We start from the raw sequence: 20,153 nt of genomic DNA, 5'->3' as shown, positions 1-20,153 counted from the left end.
AATGCAGTGTCTATACACAGTAAAACGCGTTAGCTTCAGACACCCGATTTCAGACCAGACCATCTACTCCAACCTTACTGTCCGAACCAGTCCTGGAACTCAACCTTGGCCTATGGGCAATTGACTGAGCCATTCCTTATGTTTTGGTTTTTATTGAGGTTTTATCAACTATTGGCCTCCATACCAAAACTACAAAAAGGAAAGTTTACCATCTTTCATGGTTTTTCTACATTGGCTAGACAGCAATAACTGCTGAACACCTCCACACTGCAATGGAAGTTACATAGGAGGTAGGGTGCTCCACCCCTCAACAAATAACCATTGCCTCAACAGCAAAGGTACACCATGATTGTGAACCAAAGATTACAAATTGTACATTTACAGGACATCATAGGAAGGGACATTGGATATTCCTTGCTGGACTCTTGTATGGGTGACTATATACCATGCATGTTGCTATTTTAAACAGTTTATTGTAATTGATCTTGTGCCATTTGCATATTGTCATTACATGTAATTTTTTTCCCCATATTGACACCTGACCACCTTTATTTTGATCTTGTGTTGGTACTTGTGTATTATCACGGCGCCCACTGCTCTATTAGCGTATAGGGTATTCTGCGTAGGGAAATCTTGTTGCATCGCATGCCGTGTATAATGCTGTGCGATGTGTACAATGCGATGCGATTAAAAATAGCGTCTCATTGTACAGCATTGTATACAGGATACGATGAGATTAAAAAATTGTACAAGCATCCATCACATTCTATACCACGGAATGACATAAAAATGCCATTTAGGGTGTCTCCCCACTATCCACTTCCCCCACCAATATCCACGTCCCCCCCCCCACAATCCACGTTATCCCGAAGCGTGGCGAGCCCCAGGAGGGGCGGCGGAACCCGTCCTCCGAATTTTTTCATACCCCCACTATCCACGTCGGCGTGTAGTTGATTTTATATAGTGTGGCGAGCGCAGCGAGCCACCAAGCTCGAAGCGTGGCGAGTGGACGCGGTATACCTGTGAAGTAATCCGCGTCCCCTCGCCACGCTTCAGGCTCGGTGGCTCGCCACACTATATAAAATCAACTGCACGCCGATGTGGATATGGGGGTATGTAAAAAGTCGGAGGACACGTTCCGCTGCGCTCGCCACGCTTCAGGATTACGTGGATAGTGGGGGGAAGACATGGATAGTAGGGGGGAAGTGGATAGTGGGGGGCGACCCTAAATAGCATTTTTGTCATTTTAGTGGTAAAGACCATTATAAAGATAGGGTGCGATATAAAATCGCATCCCATCGCATTGTATGGCATACATGCGATGCGATTTCACTAGGCTTCCGTACGTAAAAAATCTGGGCGCCGTGATAATACACAAGTACCCTTGTGTTTATTGGGGAGTGACCACTGCTCACCAAATCAGCCCATCTTGAAGCTGTGTACACACGGGGGCGATATATATTGCTCATTGTTTCCTTTTCATCAGCAACCAGAGATGGTCGCTGATGAAAGGGAACCTCTGCCGGGGGAGCCGCAGAGGGAATCAGCTGGTCACAGGAGCAAACTCCTGAGCCCAGCGATCATAAGGGGGCTAAAAACGGGAGCGCGCACGGTACACTCCAATCGCTGGCAATATGGTCGCTCAGCAACCATATTGCCAGCAATAAATTCCCGCTTGTACGCACCTTTAGATATTCTTTATCTATCTTTTGAAAAGTTTAATTTGCATGGTCAGAAATAGCTGCTAAATTGTCAAATTAGCATCTCTTTTCAACTTCCTGAATGTTTAAAAAAATCGGAATATTGGACCGGACATTGAATAGGTTGAATGTAAATTCAACCTATTCTTGTCTAAAACAATCAGAAACATCGGCTAGCATTGAAATGATAGACAGACTTTATGCCCACAAAGGCACTGACCAGCAATTCACTGCAAATTTGCATAAACTATAGGGTCCCCCATGTTTCCGTGTGCGGATGTTGTGCCAAACTGTATATACATCACTACCATGGTTCACATTGGATATCACCTTTTTGAAGCACAACTTTTCTTAGTCAACACAAACCAAGACTTACTTTTATGAAGGTGCCCATACACTATGATTTACAGGTGTGATGCGATCTCCCACGCACATCACATAGCATATAAAGTATGTGCAGCAAGTTATTTTTGCACTAGATCGCATTGCATCTAGTACAAAAAGCATGCTCCTTTAACACATTGCATGCTTGTTGTACTAGATGCAATGCAATCTAGTACAAAAAGAATGGAGCACATCGCAGCATGCATGGCAGCTTAAGAATGATAGAAGGCACATTTGAAATGGATATTATGGACCTCACATATAGAGGTATATTCAATGCCAAATTGCAAACTACGACAGCGAGTGGACACCTTGCTGTGGAAACAGCGAGTGCGGCTGTCAAAACTGGGAGGGCTCGCTGCATTCGTGGCGAACCTCAATTTTCCCAGAGCATAGAATAGGGCGAGGATGGCTTTTCCTCGCTGTAAAAACACCCCATTGCCGCCACTTGCTGAGGGCATTGAATATCATCCATAGTCTTACCCACCAAGAATTACAGATACCTCCTACACCTGGGAACATAACATTGATTTACAATAAATGGGTCATAGGGTCAAAAGTGCTTAGGGCAACCATTGAAGGTCTACACAGGTTTAGGTCTACAGCAAGGATTATGAACCTTTGGCCCTCCAGCTGCTGTTGAACTACACATCCCAGCATGCCCTGCAACAGTTTTAGCATGTCCAAATAGCAAAACTGTAGCAGAGCTGGGATGTGTAGTTCAACAACAGCTGGAGGGCCGAAAGTACCCCACCCCTGGTGTACAGGGACATTAGGTCAATACAAGCATTAGGTCAACAGTCAAAAGGTTGACATGGGGTTTCTTAATTTTTTTATTCTAAATATTAACAGCCGCATCCCATTGCATGGCTCGCTGCACTTTCCATACTTCGGGTGCGGTGCCCCGATATGCTCTGCACACTTTTATTCACCCACCACACCTTAGTGGATGGTAGGGCATGAAATACCGCCTGTTGGCACACACCGTCTCAAAAAAAAAAAGTGAAAGTGACCCAATGTCGACCTAGTGACTATATATCATTTATAGAAGGTGCACCTGTGTCTTGGATTGTGTATTGTATTTCGAGTCAAAACAATGTAGCACCTTTAAATGCGTTAGGAAATTGCACCTCACCCATCCGTCAGTATGGATTATTTTTTTTTTTTTAAACCACAATATTCTGTAACTAACAAGTAGTTCATTTTCCAATATTCATTGTGTCAGTAGTAGCTTTACCTCTCTACCTTCATGTTTAAACATAAATTTACTTGTTGCTTTGCTGAAAAAATTGCAGTTGGGAGCTGATTGGTTGGTCCTCATGCTTCTACTTTAAGCACCCTGAGATGAAGGAGATTTAAGAATTTTGTGTATGAGAGACCAGGGTGGGCAACATGTGGTATTCCAGCTGCAGTGCTTGCAGTTAGATACTGATTAGGTATGCTGGAAAGTGTAGTTCCACAGCAGCTGGATTGCCACAGGTTGCATTCTACCGAGAGGATTATTGATATCCTAGGGTTTTCTTTAAAAAACAAAACAAAAAAAACAATGTTCACAAGCATCTATACCAGTGATTCCCAAATGCCATCCTTGGGATACATTAACAGTGAATGCTTTAAAGGTCTCCACATTAAACCAATGAAAACATCTATGGAACTTTTTAAGATGTCTGTAATTAATGCATTGGCTAGCCAGCAAGGAGATAAGGACAACATGCAGAGCCGAATTTCCCATTAGGCACGTGAGGCACGTGCCTAAGGGCGGCACATGTTTGGGGGCGGCACTTGGATGCCTGTGATAGTACTGTCAGCCCAAAATGTACCAATAACTGCAAAATACCCACTGTACTGTACTATATTCCATCTTAAATAGAGTGTAAATGGATGGGACATGCAGATACTGCCCCTATAAACTGTCCTACTTAGTAAACATTATTGTTGTGCCTAGGGGCGCCCTCATCCCTAAATCCGCCCCTGACAACATGCACTGTTTGTTTCCTGAGGACAGGATTTGTGAACTACACTTTTTACGTTACATCACACATACTACTAGACGGCATCTAATATTAGACAAACTAGTGTAAAGGGCCCGATTCTGGTGTCTCGTTAAGCAGCGGTAATTTGCTGCTTAACGTGCCTTCAAACGCCACATGAATATAGCTGCCGTACTGCGAATGGATGTTTCGCATAAACATCTATTCGCAGGCTTGCATGTGGGCCAGAAATCATTCAATGGTCGCAAACCATCATATGATTTCTACAGTGCCCACAAATCCTGTGACATCAGCTGCCCGGCCCCCTGTGCGAGTCTCTGAAGGTGCCCGAACAGAAGCTCAGAGCAACAACATTTGTCCCCCGTGCTAACACAAGGGGCACCAATCAGACTACAATTAGGTCCAATATATAAATGTAAAATGTGCCTAAACCAAAGCAAGTATTTTTCAACAAAAAATAAATACTGCAGTATTTGGCCAATATTACATTATTGAGGGGATTGCCAAACAAAGCCAGTCATTCGATCAGTATTTCAGAATCGACTAGGACAGTGATGCTTCATCTTGTGTAGACACTAGAAATACCATTTCTTTTGTGTTGAGTTAAGGGAATTAAAACGGTATTTGACATTCCATGGGCACTGTGGCCATAATGAAAGTTTCCCTAGTCAGAGCACTGGTGACTATTACCTAAATCTTTATTTTACCATCTGGACTCAACCATAGATAGCCCAAAAACCTGGCAGAGTTTGGGAAACTGATCTGTAGCACTGCCTTGAACATGCAGAGAACCTCCCTAGTACCGCAGCCAATTGGAATAGCTATTGCTACTATCCAATCATCTCTTCCAACATTGTTTAACCACTTGAGTGGTATGCCCGGAAAATTTCCAGGCTCAGCTGCGCTGCTGCAGCAGGCTGTCCTGAAAAATTTCTGGGCATACCACTATGTAGTAGGTGCGCACCAGTGGTATCTCCATCGGAGCACCACTGGCACACTACCTTTAGGGGTCCCCCCATCCGCCCCCCCCCCCCCTCCTGTTGACCCCCCAGGGTCCTTCCGCTCCGGCATACCTGGCGATCGTACGCCAGAGCTCCCCCGCCGCCAATCACCATACTGTAGAGACGTAGGCGGCAGGCTCGGGGATGTTCGGGGCGGCTAGGGGGGGACTCGGGAGAGTTCAGGCACCTCCGCGAAACATCCCCGAGCCTGCCGCCTGTCTGATGACTGACAGGCGGCTGGGGCAGCGGCGGCAGGGGAGCTCCGTGTACTAACGCCGGAGCGAAGGTGAGGGGGGCAGCACGGATGGTGTAATGGTTAGCATTACTGCCTCACAGTATTGAGGTCATGGGTTAGATTCCCACCATGGCCCCAACTGTGCAGAGTTTGCATAGTCTCCCTGTGCTTGCGTGGGTTTACTCCAGGCACTCCTGTTTCCTCCCACAATCCCAAAATATACTGGTAGGCTAATTGGCTCCCAACAAATGATGTGATGATGATTATTGAATGTGAATGGGTATACATGTGGTAGGGAATATAGATTGTAAGCTCCACTGGGGCAGGAACTGATGTGAATGTTCAAATATTCTCTGTAAAGCGCTGCGGAATATGTGTACACAACAGAAGAACGGTTAATAAATATCAAGCTTGGTGAAGTGATAAAGTGTCCAATGATAATGCACCAGCCAATAAGCTCCTGTCATTGTTCAAGTCCAGCCTGTAACTGGACAGTAAGGGGCGGATTGGCTGGTATGTTATCACTGGCCACTTTATCACTTCACCAAGCTTAATAAATCTGCCCCTCAGTTATCAGACCACCCAGTACGTCACATGTTTCAGATCACCCAGCAGATGCACAGGGAGAATTCACTAACTATCACGTTTTACAGAGCACAATGGTGCAGCAATATCTGCAAATCTATGGACCAAGACCTTTAATTTGCTATATAAAGTGCCCTGCCCAGACAGCGGCATCATAGAAATATGTAGCGCATAAGTCATCCCTTCTGCCATTTAATTACCATACATTAACAATAACACAAAAGTCTGGAATTAGAAAGGATTTATTTAAATAATAATAAAAAAAAAAAATCCAACTAACAAACAAAAATATACTCTCATGGTACAGAACTTCTCCAAATTCATTATCTTTCAAGCTGTGTTATGCCATGTTGAAAGAAAGTTACTCTCCACATACATGCGTTGCCCGGATATAGCGCATCTTGCGATCAATCGCAGAGGCAGGGGTTGCGAACACCTGCTAATAGTGGAATGAGCCCATTGAGTGTTCGCTAGATCATGGTAGGCCTTCAGGTCCAGTATATTCCATCCGGCAACATACACTTTTATGTTGACGTGTACATTCATTAATAGCCTACAAAAGGAATAAAAAAAATCTTTAAACTTGTGAGAAATCAAAAATATTATCAGCATAGCATGGTCAGCAGGAAACATACAGGTTTCTATGCATTTGTAGCTGGTTAGTTGCATTAATATGTAGGGGCATACCATTAGCAAAACGGCACTGTTTGAGCACCTCGCTGAACCCCTCACACAGCTTCAGGTCACTCTGATTCTGAGCACACTCCATGAACTGCTTGAGCTCATACTGGCATACTGTGTTCTGGGACTGCGGCTGTTGGTACATTGGTTGTTGGTACATTGGTTGGGAAGCAGCGGGTTCCTACAAGTAAATCAAGAAAGCAATAAGTGATTTTTTTTAAGTCCAAAAAAAGTCGAAGACATCCTATTAAAAGCAAGAAAAGGTATAAGCTGTACCTCCATAAGTTACATTCATAACTTGATGTACAGTATACTGTACTTGTGTAACTGGTGCTTGGTAATGGACCTTAAAATATCAGTCTGTATAATACGCATCATATTAAAATAATTATAAAGACAACTTTAATTTACTGGTTTGTAATTCCCTTCTGCGCCTTTTGCTAAACACAGTTTTCACAAAGAACTTTACAATGAAAGTAAACTGTCCTAGTATATGGCAAGGTGGGGCTTTAAAACTGATGCTATAGTGCAGGTAGGGATGCCAATCCCAGGGTATGCAGTATGTCTGGATTTAGGACAAACATTGCTGCAATTTCAATCCTGGGATTGGAGCCTCCAATACCGGTACTGCAGGATCAAAATGCCTATGTTAGTTTAACTGTTGCAAGCATGACGTTTGACTGCGCAGCCACACACACACACACACACACACTTCCATTTATCGTGCCCTCCTGCACCTGCTTAGGGGTTGCTTTACAGCAGTTTGCATTGTGGTGTCCGGCGGCCAATACCCAGCTCACCATTTTACAAGATCTCCTGTGCAGCCTGAAGCCACTGCAGCCAAGGATGGGGTGAATGGACAATAACACCAGCCGCTATTGAAATAGATAGTATCACTGACCATTTTGACAGTCAGCTAACACTAAGGGGGTATTCAATCTGCTGCCGCTATTTCCGACGTGGGAAATAGTGGCAGCTCCCTATTCAATGCTGTCATTGACAGCATTGATGAGGGATTCCGGCAGAATGGGCCCGACTTCAGAAGCTGTCGGGCCCGTTCTGCCGATACCAGCCGTGGATTGTCGTTATCTGGGCCGCAGATCGACAATCCACGCCCCCTTTGTGCAGAGAGGCAGCCGGGACATTGAATCACGCCTGTCGTTCTGCGGTCGATCTGACCGTAAACGGGCTTGGATCACGGCTGTCGGCGCTAGGCTGTTTTAGCGGGGTGCTGCGCCCTGCCCGATTTTTAAAGTGAAAAATGCGCCCTGCCCCTCTGGCAGCGCCCCGCTAAACCAGCCTGCCTTTGTCCCCGCTGTTTTGACCGGGGAAGCCCGGCGCCGCTGTACATAGCGATGCCCGGCACTTCCCCGGCAGTTTACAGCCTTCCGGGTGGCCGGGTCCGCCCCCCTGTGCATGACGCCGCCGGCCGGGCCCACCCCTGTGCATGACGCCGCCGGCCGCGCCCACTCCTCTGCGTGATTCCGCCGGTCGGGCACGCCCCTTTTCGTCACGGCGCAGCCCGGGCACGCCCCTTTTGTGACGTTGGCGGCCCGGGCACGCCCAAAATAGTGACGTCGGCATGCCCGGACAGACCCCCCCGCCCTGCCTGCCCTAGTTCCTAGAAGGAACACTACCACATCGAAACCCCCCTAACTATTCATACATTGCCCTCGCATCAGCGTAATTTCTTGAAAATAGCAGCACTGATAATGACAGAGGCGCATAGGGCACACTTCATACATGGGTGGAAATGTGCGAATTATACTCACCGATAATTCCTTTTTCTTCCTAGAGATCCCATGGCAGCCTATACATTGGGTTAATCCCCTCCTCCTCTAGTTCAGACAGGATCTTTTTTGCAGGGACCGCCCACCTTGGGTATAACTGACCCCTCCTCCCTGTACCCTGTGTCTTTTGAGTGTCTCCGTCATATTGGTCCCTGGAAAAAACGAGACAACAACACAAGGGCGGGAAACCATGGCTGCCATGGGATCTCTAGGAAGAAAAAGGAATTATCGGTGAGTATAATTCGCACATTTCTTCTACGATCCCCATGGCAGCCTATACATTGGGACATACCAAAGCATAATAAAAACCAACGGGAGGGATACGTAATGCAAGATATATTTATTCTGAGGTATTTAATTCCCTGAAAGGGCTTCCTCAAGAACATAATTCCCAAAGTGGGCGGTAGATACATTTAACGCATAGTGATTAGAGAAAGTGTGGATGGACGACCAGGTCGCTGCCTGGCAAATCTCTGCAGTTGAGGCGTTGGCCTTCCTAGCCCATGACGTAGCAACTGCCCTTGTTGAATGTGCCTTCACAACTGGTGGAGCCGCTTTTCCTTCCAACTTATAGGCGAACAGGATCATTTCTCTAATCCATCTGGATATGGTTTGTTTAGTTGGACCTAATCCTTTCTTAGGTCCTTCTGGTATTATGAACAGATGTTTGGTTTTTCTGACCTCTGTTGTTCTCTGTAAATATATGGAAATGGCTCTGACCAGATCCAGCATATGCCACCGCTTTTGCTCGTCATTTTCTGGCTTTGCATAAAAGCATGGCAAGGTAATCTGTTGATTAATGTGGAATTTTGATATTACTTTAGGTAAAAAGTTCGGGTTTGTCCTCAGGACAATTCTATCTGGAAATATGTTAAGGTATGGTTCCTCCATCCAGAGTGCCTGCAGTTCGCTTACTCTTCTAGCTGACGTGATGGCAACTAAGAAGACCACCTTCCACGTCAGTAGTTTAAGAGATATTTCGGCCAGAGGTTCAAAGGGTTGTTTGACTAGGACGTTTAACACCAGATTTAGGTCCCATGGTGTTACCAGGTTCTTTCTAGCTGGTCGCATTCTTTTCATGGCTCTACAGAATCTTTTGACCAAACTCTCTTCCGCTAGTCTTCGATCCAGTAGTACACTGAGAGCTGCTATTTGGGTTTTGATAGTTGCAACCGCCAACCCCATCTGGAATCCATCAAGTAAGAACTGCAGAACCATTCCTGTCGGAATTTCCGGGAAGTTGTCCGTGATCTTACTCCATCCCATAAACTTCTTCCAGATCTTATAGTATACCCTGGAGGATACCTCTTTTCTGGATTTCAATAGCATTTCTGATACTTGGCGTGACACATTATGATTTTCTATAATCTGCCGCTCAACCTCCATGCCCTCAGAGAGAAGGTCGTTGGATCTGGGTGGAATATTGGCCCTTGATTCAGAAGATCTGGCCTGTTGGGCAGACTCCAAGGTGTTACTATCGACATTTTCATGGCGTTGACAAACCAAGTTCTCCTCGGCCAATAAGGAAGTATAGCAATTACTTCCACTTGTTCCTCCTGAATCTTCCTCAGTACCCTGTTTATCATTGGTATCGGAGGGAAACATAGGCTAGATGGAACTGCCACTTTCTTGAAAAGGCATCTAAGGCTAAGGCTTGAGAATGATAACACTTTGCGTAAAAGTTCTTCACCTTTGTGTTTGAGTGTGTTGCCATCAGGTCTATGTCCGGAACACCCCATTCCGCCGTTATCATGTCGAACACCTGCGTGTTCAACTCCCATTCTCCGGCCTGTACTTCTCTTCTGCTCAGAAAATCTGCTATCGTGTTTTCCGAGCCTGGAATATACACTGCCGTTATGGACCGGAGATTTTGCTCTGCCCATCTCATGATGTCTTCTGATATGGTCATCAGCAATCTGCTTTTGGTGCCCCCTTGGTGATTTATGTGGGCTACAACGGTTGAGTTGTCGGTCATTATTCTCAGATGTGACCCTCTGATTTCTTCTGAGAATTGGCTTAGCGCTTTCTCTACTGCCATTAGTTCTCTTACGTTTGACGATCTGAGGCTTTGCTTCACCGACCATGTACCTTGGGTTGAGAGATCCTCCATATGTGCTCCCCAACCGGTCATACTTGCGTCTGTAGTTAGGATACGGTAGCTTGGAGGCTCCAGACTCGAGAATCTGTCTTCCAGGCCTCTCGTCCACCATTTCACTGATCTCCTGACGCCTCTGTTCAGTGTTAACCATCGATGGCTGTTGTCTTGGTTCTTCATAAACTTCAGTAGGAACCACTGAAGTCCTCTCATGTTCCGTTGGGCCCAGGGTATTACATGGATCCCAGATGACATCATGCCTAACAGTCTTGACAATGTTGAAAGCTGACTCCTTCTTGACCCTAAAACAGCGCTTGCTAGCTTCTGGATCTTGATACATCTTTCTATTGACAAAGCTATGGTGAATTTTACTGTATTTATTCTGACCCCCAAGAATTGTATCTCTTGAGCTGGATTCAATTGGCTCTTCTCTCTGTTCACTATCCAGCCATGTCTCTCTAGGTAGTGGATCGTTAATGCTATTTTCAGTCGAACTTCTTCTACTGTAGCTCCAGCTATCAGCAGGTCGTCTAGGTACGGCCATATCTGCACTCCATCTTTCCTTAATTCTGCCATCAGTGGGACCAGAGTTTTTGTGAATATTCTGGGTGACGTCTTTAGCCCAAAGGGCAGACAGGTGAATTGTAGATGTGTCTTTCCTATCGCGAACCTCAGGAATTTTCTGTCTCTTTGATGAATTGCCACGTGATAGTAGGCATCCTTGAGGTCTATGGATGCGAGGAATTCTTTCCTCCTTATCCCCATTACAATAGACGATATTGTCTCCATTTTGAACTTGGCTGTCATTATAAATTTGTTCAGGTCTCTCAGGTCTAGAATCGTTCTGTAGCCGCCAGTACTTTTCTCTACCAGAAACAGATTCGAATAGAACCCCTTTTTTCTTTGGTCCCATGGGACCTGTTCTACTGCCTTTGTCATTATCAGCTGTTGGATCTTCTCCCATAACGCCGCTCTTTTTGACTTCTCTATTGGCATTCTCGATTGCACAAACCTGTCTTGATAGGGCACTGACAAAAACTCTATCTCGTATCCATGCTGGACAATGTTCTGAATCCACTTGTCTGTAATCGACTGCCTCCAAACTTCGGCAAATCTGAGAAGTCTGGCTCCCACCTCCGGTCCCTGTCCATAGTCATAATCTCGATCCTCTTCGGAATGACTGGCGAAAGGACTGCCGAGAGGTGTTGGGGTTCCCTCTCCTATAGTATGGGCGACCCGGTCTGTAACTCTTAGCCTCCTTGAAGTTCTGCCGATATGAGCCAGGTATGGGAAACTTGTTCTTCCTGTCCTGCGGGAGTCTGACTGACTTCCCCCCGGATAACTTACTAATCATCGTATCCAATTTTGGACCAAACAGATAAGTCCCCTCATACGGCAATGCTGCCAGCTTGTTCTTCGAACTGGCATCCGCACTCCAGGGCCTTAACCACAGTGCCCTTCTAGCTGTTACCCCAGCCGCCATAGTCTTAGCTGAGGACGTGACTGTGTCTAGCGAAGACTCGCACAGGTACTCAATTGCTTTCTGCATGATGCCCAGGTTTCTAAAAAGGTATTGTCTAGAAATTTTCTCTTCAATATCCTCCTGGAGATTAGTAGCCCACAGCCTTAGCACTCTCGATACTGAGGCTATAGCGACACTAGACTTCATCGCTACTGCTGAGGCTGAGTGAACCTTACGGAGCGAGTTCTCGATTTTTTTATCCATGGAGTCTTTAAATGCCGCTCCATCCTCCACAGGTATGGTGGTCTTAGACGTCAACTCGGCCACAGCCGCATCCACCTTCGGTAGGGAGCACCAGTTAAGAAACTCATCGTCCTTAAATGGGTACATTTTATCGACTCTGATACTCGCACCCATTCTTTTATCTACCGCTGAGCATTCTTTAGATATAATTTCTCTAACGACCTTATGTATAGGAAAGGTCCTCCCTTTCTTGAATCGATCCTCAAACAAGGTATCCGCATCCGCTGATTTAGGTTCTTCCTTGTATTCCATAGTTTTATAAATATTTTTCAGTAAACTCTGTACTAGGTCCAGGTTAAACGCTCTAGGCTCTTCCAATTCCCCGGATTCATCTGTATTCATATCATCTGCATCGTCTAATACCGGTTCCTCTTCGCCTGAAAATTCCGCTTGAACCCTGGATCTCTTAGCGGTCTGTGTCTGTCTACCTTCCTCCTTAGGCATAAACGACTGTCTCATCCAGTCCATTAAACTTTTTAACACTTCAGTGTGGTCAGCAGCTTCAGGTGCTTTAGCCTTGACAGTATCACATTCCTCACATAAGGTCCTTTTATGAGTTGCATAGAAACTTTTGTCACAGGATACACAGGTATAGGACAGGTTCTTTTTCTTTGCTACTCTTTTCTTCCTTGCAGGAGATGAAGGCACACTGCAGAAAGGTACAAAACTGACTAAGTACTAGAAATAAAAAGCACATCTAATGCCCATAAAACAGGGGCTTACCTCACAGGGGCATCAACAGGCTTCTGGGGAGAAGGCTCATCCATAGTGCTTGCAGCAACAGGAGTCTCCATGTTAACCAGCAGCTTTTTCAAATGGCCCCGCTGCTCGATATATATGGGCATATTAACTCTTTGTTGCCCGTTTATTCCATTCAGGATGACCGAGCGGACCAAAAGAATCACTTCCCCGTTTGCGGGGAAGCTTTTCCGGAGCGCACATGGACGCGCTGGGCGGAAGTGAAGTGACGCGCACTTCCGCCCCTTCTGCCTGTGACGCTGCTGCCGGGACCCGGCCAGCGTCCTGTACGCGTCTTCTGCCTGAGACGCTGCAGGACGGATCCGGGCAGCGTCTCCATGGGGAGACTTCACCCAGCGCTCACCTCTCCTGAGCGCTCGCCTGCCGCTGGTACCGTCCACACGCCCTCTCCTGGCGCTCACCTCCATCCGACGGCCAGACGCTGCAGCGGTACAGACGCCCTGTGGTGCCTCTCTCCAGCACTTCCAGGTACATTTACATACGGCAGGCATAGTTTGTATTCTTTATAGTGCCCGGGGCAGGAATCCTAAAGGGCCACATCCCCTTGCACTCCTCTTCTCCCCGGGGAGCCACCCCACAGCTCCAGCTGTATGTAGAGGTAACCTCTTTTGAAAATAAATAAACAGCCCCTACACTGTCTAACTAAAACGGAGACAGGAAAAAAAAGACACAGGGTACAGGGAGGAGGGGTCAGTTATACCCAAGGTGGGCGGTCCCTGCAAAAAAGATCCTGTCTGAACTAGAGGAGGAGGGGATTAACCCAATGTATAGGCTGCCATGGGGATCGTAGAAGAAAAACTGTATCTGCACATACCACTACTCCCCCATAAAGCCCTTTCTTATCTACTCTGGAATTTGGTAACTTAGCAAGGCCTCAAGCACATTTAGGTATAGGAGGAACCATCATAGTGTAGTATATTATAATGTAGTTCTAAAACAGAAATAAGTAAAGAATCATGTGCCTTACATCCCAGACAATTAGCATAGGGAAATAGTGTAATCTCTCAATGGCACCAGTCATTTTACATTTCTCTTGGAATTCTATGTTTTACGTTTTCATTAACAAAGATTATGGAGATATCCAAAAAACAAGTGATAGTATACCATATACAATATTTTATGGTATAATATTATTTAAAAATATAAGGTTGACTTTCAAACAGTAACAGCTGGGAAAGGCCCAAAATGCAAATTTTACATTCAGAACAGCAGTGCCTTCCTACTGGATGCCTGTTATATATCTTTATACACTGACTAAAGGACCATACACAGAGCGATGTTGCACAGCATGTATGGACAGTGATGATGTGAAAAATCGCTGGCCTCAAATTAATCAGTGCATACCCACTGAGTGATTTCCATAGCAGGAAAGCTGTCCATTCCACCGCTCATCTGCTGGTAATACCAGATGAGCGGCAGTGGCAGGCGATGAAATGGGAGCGAGTATCAGCACTGAAAGCAGCTCAAAATCACCTAGTGGTTTATGTGTTGTAACTCTTTAGGCTGAAGTGTTTACTGAAGACAGCCTCCTTATATTAAAAGGTGTAATTTGTGGAGTTGCTGTTTAGTCCCATCATTTGGGCCCTTTACAAGAAATAGTGACTTTGGTTTGGTTGCAAGTATTCTTGGCTCAGCTTTTTAAAACCAGATATATTTTTTACACCACCTACCTATGACCTTTGTTACACACACGCACTCAATTTAAATTAACATATAAGCAGGTCTAAATTTACCACAAAAGCACATACCCAGGGGCGGGCAGATGAGGCTGAAACTAAAACAGGGAAAAGCTGCCTTTCAATAATGGATGACTCAATCTCCTGTAACACTGTTGCTACTTCTAGTGGACTGGGCGGAGCTTAAGGTATTAAAGCTTGTGTGTCTACAGATTCAATTATGAATCAGACCTTGTGTTTAAGTTTATTATATAATGTAACTTCTAGCAAGAAGAATGTTGACTTCTTATCCTGGGCGGGATGTACGAAGGGAAAAATGCAGTAAAAACCCTGTTTTCAGATGTCTTTTCCGGCCATCTTTGGGTGGCGATACCCTATAGAAACCTATGGGCTTCTTATCACAGCAGACCCTGACCCTAATCTGAGACCTGTCCTCCGTCAAATTCCCCCCCCCCCCCCCCCCCCTATCAACATGTCACAGCCGGAGGTCCTTCCAGCTGCAGGGGTGAGGAGGTGGTGCCGAGACCGCCGCTGAAGCTCAGGGATGCAAATGAGACCCCCTCCCCGCACACAACATCCACTGGGGGGCCTCCGTCACCGCATTGCGATGCTAGTGGCATATGTAAGTACATATGTGCTGGCATCGCTGCGGCGGTGTATTTTAATACATCTCGCCCCCTATGAGAAAGTATAAGAGCTCTTCTAAATTGGATGCCAGAGGGAAAAATAAAAAAATCACTAGCAGATATGTAGAAGCAACAAAAGTAATTTTTTTATTATGACTCCTTATATATTAGTTATTCAATAGCTCTAATGCGGTGTGCACAGTGAGATTTTGTGTTTGATTTTTACTATATTGTCAAAATCGGATTGACAGAACGGTTTTCAGCCTCATTCGATGCCGATTGGATCCCGATGCTCTCTCCCATTTAGTGTAAATGGAACAGTAAAATAGACTGTGCAGGCAAGACTCTATAGTACAGATCTGTGCTATATAGTGCAAATCAAATGCATTTTGTGTACAGTACCATTCGATAACAATCGAATTGCAAACAAAATTGCACTGTGTGTACACACCTTAACGGTTTAATTTAGCATTTTACTCATACCCACATATATATCAGCCATACAACTTCTATTACTACAGAATACCTATCCTTATGTATCTATGTCTATTTCCCTATAGATTGTAAGCTTGCGGGTGGGGCCATCATACAATTTGAATGTAACATCCCAGTTTATTTTATCCCTACTTATAATTGTAAAGCGCAACTTAACCTGCTGCACTATATAAGAAACTGTTAAATAAATCTATAGATAACAAGATTAAGTGGCCTCCCGTGCTGAGGTCTGACAAAGGTATAGTCTATCATCTGTATGAACACGTACCGTGCACAGAGGTTCTGCAATTATGTTGAATTGAGTAGAATCAAAGGCTTATCTAGCTCCAGCAGTGACTGGAGACATAAAATAAACTTGAGTTCTCTCTTTGGATTTAAATATTGTAATCTATGGTAATAAATGTATAAAATACAGAATAGCCCATTTTGGCTTGTGGTCTATTTCAGATCATTGCCAGAATAGAGAATATGTCTGGAGACTGGAGTAAACCGGTAGTCTGTAATGGCAGTATGAACACAATAAGCCTCCTTTGCTTACTGATGCATGCATGAAAGTGCTCTATTATACACCAAACTTTGAGCACTCAGTGTTTATTTTTGTATTATTTCAGTCAAACCACATCAATACAGAAGTAAAACTCTACATTCCTTGAATTACCTGGTAAGAGTTGTCTTGCCTTGCAGGTTCTGAACTGCTTCCACCACCGAACCCTCCAGTGATGGCATGTCCTAAGGTGTGCCCCACTGCTGAGCCAACCGCTACACCGGCAGCTGTGGTAGCCATCTGTGCCATAAGACCTGGTTGTCTAGGGGCTGCAGCTGGTCCAAGTGCTGAAGGAGCAGCAGCAATAGGAGCAGGGGGTGGTGCTGCACGTGGAGGAGCTGGTCTCATTACAGGTGCTCGGCTGAAAAACAACATGTAACACGTTACAGGTGTGCTTCTAGCTTAACCAAATGGTCTGCGTGTGCTATACAGGTATGTTTTATAGGTTACTGCCAATATCTAGGTTACTAAAACCCCTTTTACACCGCCGTAAAAACCCAGGTCCTCGGCGGGTCAGACCCAGGTCAGCGGCGGCGTAAATGGGTCACGTCGTGTCCCGTTAAACTGGACTTCTACCCAGGGCGTCCGCATTGGACTGGGGACGGGGGTGTTTTTATTTACGGTCTGCTATATTCTGCCGGTGAATGGATGCCTGTGTGCGGCATCCATTCACCTCCCGGACAAGGGCTTGGGGGTGCACGGGGGCAGCCCAGCAGATCACCTTAGTGCTGGGCTTGCCTCCAGTGCAGCGTTCCTGGTCCCGGCGATCGGTGCTAGGAGATGCCATCTCCAAGCGGCAAGCTCTGGTGTAAAAGGTAACAAATGCCGGGTCGCACCCGGCTTGAAGCTGGGTCCAAAAACCCGGGTGCGACCTGGCGTTTTGGTATAAAAGAGGTATAAATAAATATAGGAAACCCATGATGTGCTTCACCTTCATACTAGGGAATTAGGCAGAAACAGCATACAGGAAACAAATACAACTTAATTATATATTATATGATCTTTTTCCATAGCTTTTCCATGTTAGTGCACCTTAAGCTCCATACACACTGAGCGACTGCTACCACCGTGCTAAGCGACTGACTTAAGCACGATCAGTCATCACAACACATGGTACTAGCGATGCACCCTGAGATGCTCTGTGCTGAGTGGGGCTTTGCCTATTGTCTATAGGCAAAGCCCTGTGATCTAGCAGTAAAGACAGCGCAAGCATTGTTTTTTCTCTGTGTGCGATATTGATGCGTGTACCCATCACTGCAGGACATACACACAGAGCAATTTGTGCTCTAATTCTATGTGATCTAGTCAAATTGCTTAGAAATGGGGCTGAAATCGCACCATGTGTATGCCGCTATAGTATGATACAGGCTTCAATAATGGCCAACTGGGCTGCATGTACAGCAGGTGTGGGGTTGTTAACCTGTGGCCATGCTAGTAGCTAAGGATATTGAATGTACAGACTGGATGCACACGGTATGGTTAACGATACATCGCCCGGTATGTACTCATATAGGGGTGACAGACAGTAAATGTACTCAAGCTTCCACCTACACTGTAAAAGACTTACCGGCCCAGTACCGCAGTCAGCTGTATAGCAACACAGGAGCACATCATGCAGTGAGAGATATGCTGCCCATACATATGTGAGATATCGCATACAATCCTTCAATTTCGACCACATCTGGCCGATAAATGGAATGATTGTATGCATTTAAAAGGGGACATTCGTCGCGATGCGGGGGCACACCGGTCGAATGTCAGTTCTCAAGATCTTATGTGCTGCACATAATATCTATCGAATCGCAGGACCGATCGCATGTGGTTTTTAACCACATGCGATGCTTGAATGTGATCCGCAGGTGGGGGGCGGAGGGAACGATTTTTCATTGGCGTTGTGATTGGGGGCCAGAGAGACCGCTGGCGGCATGGGAGACGGAAGGCAGAGGGCGGCGTTATGTAGCGCAAGAAGCGCTAGCAGGGGTCTGTCAGCGGTGGAGGCAGAAGTGTTTAAAACACTGGGTAGCCCTTTGATTGGCTGAGATAGCTTCTTGCACTACATAACACCGCCCTCTGCCCGCCCTCTTCCAGCACCCGATGTGCCATCTCAAGATGGCATGCGACATCGGGTGCTGCAAAGGGGACACTTTAGCACCACAAGATGCGATCGGGTTCGATTGACATCGCACTGCGATGTCGCATCGAATCCAATCGCACATATGTATGGTCAGCAATAGACTGCTGAACCATTCACAGCAGTCGTCTATCTACAGCATAGGTGTCAAGCACAAGGCCCGCGGGCCGAATCCGGCCCGCCAGACCTGCTAATGTGGCCCGCACAGCCGCCGCCATCTGCCCGGCATAAGGAATTCCTCTTTTTTTTTTTTTAATGTGCGCCGTGTGGGGGGTACGCGGCGGGTAGCGGTGGCTGCACTGGTAGGCAGCAATGGCATGTGTCAGAAATGTAATGTAAGCAGCAGCGGCGCAGCGCCCTGCACGTCTGCATCCATTCCGGCCCGGGACTGGTCTCGGGTAGCCTAGCAACAGACAGCCAATCGCAAGGCTGCCTGTTGCTGCTATGAGACCGACAGGAAGTGATTTTGCTCTGAGGCTGTCAGGCTGAGCACGCGGCAGGAGGAGCAGAGGAGCGACTCGTCACTGGAGCACCAGGCACAGGCAGCCAGACTCGAGGTAAGTAAATTTAAGGGGAGGGGAGCCACAGACAAAACATCCTCAACTACAACAGGGGCTGGGGGCCGCACAGCACAATTAAATATAAGGGGGGGAGGCTGGAGCAAAAAAAGTAAAAAAAAAAAAGGGAGCACAAATGTCAAATTAAATAGGAGGGGGCTGAAAAGTTTAAAAAAGAATGAGGGGGCACAAAAATATATTTATATTAGTAAATAAATGGCCAGCCCAGGGAACCAGGGAAGTTTTTTTTTTTCTAAGGGGAGTACCAGGACATTTTGTGTATATAGAAATAAATTACTTATTAAAGTCACTAATTTAACTTTGTTGGAGTCAGAAAGTGATGCTGTATATATATATATATATATATATATGACAATTATTATCTAATAGAGGTGGCATGCTAATAAAGAGTGGACACATAGTCCTAAAGATACAACCGGCCCTTTGAGGGTGACCAAACTGCCGATGCGGCCCCCGATGAATTTGAGTTTGACACCCCTGATCTACAGCATCGGTGTACAACTGAGGCCCTTCCCCCATCTGGGCATATAGTAATACACATCAGAAAATTAAGTAAACAGAAGATGGCCATTACACAATAACGGAGAAGTGACAACACTGACGCTGTGTATGAGGAGACTGTATATCACGATTGGCAGCAGATACAGTTCCCAATATTTCATGGTCTGTCGTCAACCCCAAGAATATACACGTATTAGACTGAATGACAGAACAGCAGCAATAGCGGAATAATGCGCCCTGTCGCCATGCGACTGTACATGGCCCCTATACACACGGGCCACTGGATAGAGAGCACCTGGCTATAACGCAGTGGAAGTACTGACAGTGACTTACGCGGCGTCGCAGGGGCCTGCGGGAGGCAGTTCCCTGTATGTATCAGACAAGGCCGCCACCAAAAGGTCACCTTCCTGCCCGTATAATCTTACAATAGACTCATGGAGGCTGCTCTATACCGTACCTGGCCGGCGGGGCCATCCGGGATGTGCGGCTGCGGCTTCCCCTGGGCATGGCTACGTTCTCTCTCTAATATCTATCACCGATCCGTCCTCTGTGACAAAAAGAACCGTGTAATTGCGTCATCGCGGCAGCCCTGCGCTTATATCACCTCCGCCGCATC

The 20,153-nt window shown here is 46.1% G+C and overlaps 1 protein-coding gene across 1 annotated transcript; it reads right to left on the bottom strand.

Moving 5' to 3' along the window:
• Window positions 1–6,120: 6,120 nt before the first annotated feature.
• On the bottom strand, window positions 6,121–20,153 carry CHCHD2 (coiled-coil-helix-coiled-coil-helix domain containing 2). The gene is made up of 4 exons (XM_083174066.1): window positions 19,995–20,153; window positions 16,442–16,688; window positions 6,584–6,758; window positions 6,121–6,449 (listed from the first exon to the last, which is right to left on the bottom strand). Exons 1-4 carry the CDS (start codon window positions 20,042–20,044, stop codon window positions 6,442–6,444), a joined length of 480 nt encoding a protein of 159 aa, XP_083030192.1. The 5' UTR covers window positions 20,045–20,153; the 3' UTR covers window positions 6,121–6,441.

The sequence above is a fragment of the Crinia signifera genome, chromosome 2 (genome assembly GCF_055691185.1).
Source record: "Crinia signifera chromosome 2, ASM5569118v1, whole genome shotgun sequence".
Lineage (NCBI taxonomy): Eukaryota > Metazoa > Chordata > Amphibia > Anura > Myobatrachidae > Crinia > Crinia signifera.
Note: the sequence above shows the minus strand (reverse complement) of the source record. Positions and strands in the feature narration are given on the sequence as shown.

Coding starts and splice junctions, on each gene's coding strand:
- CHCHD2 (XM_083174066.1), bottom strand. CDS start 20,044: ATGCCCAGGGGAAGCCGCAGCCGCACATCCCGGATGGCCCCGCCGGCC. Junction 16,689..19,994: donor CGGATGGCCCCGCCGGCCAG/GTACGGTATAGA, acceptor GTTGTTTTTCAG/CCGAGCACCTGTAATGAGAC. Junction 6,759..16,441: donor GGCAAGACAACTCTTACCAG/GTAATTCAAGGA, acceptor ATTTACTTGTAG/GAACCCGCTGCTTCCCAACC.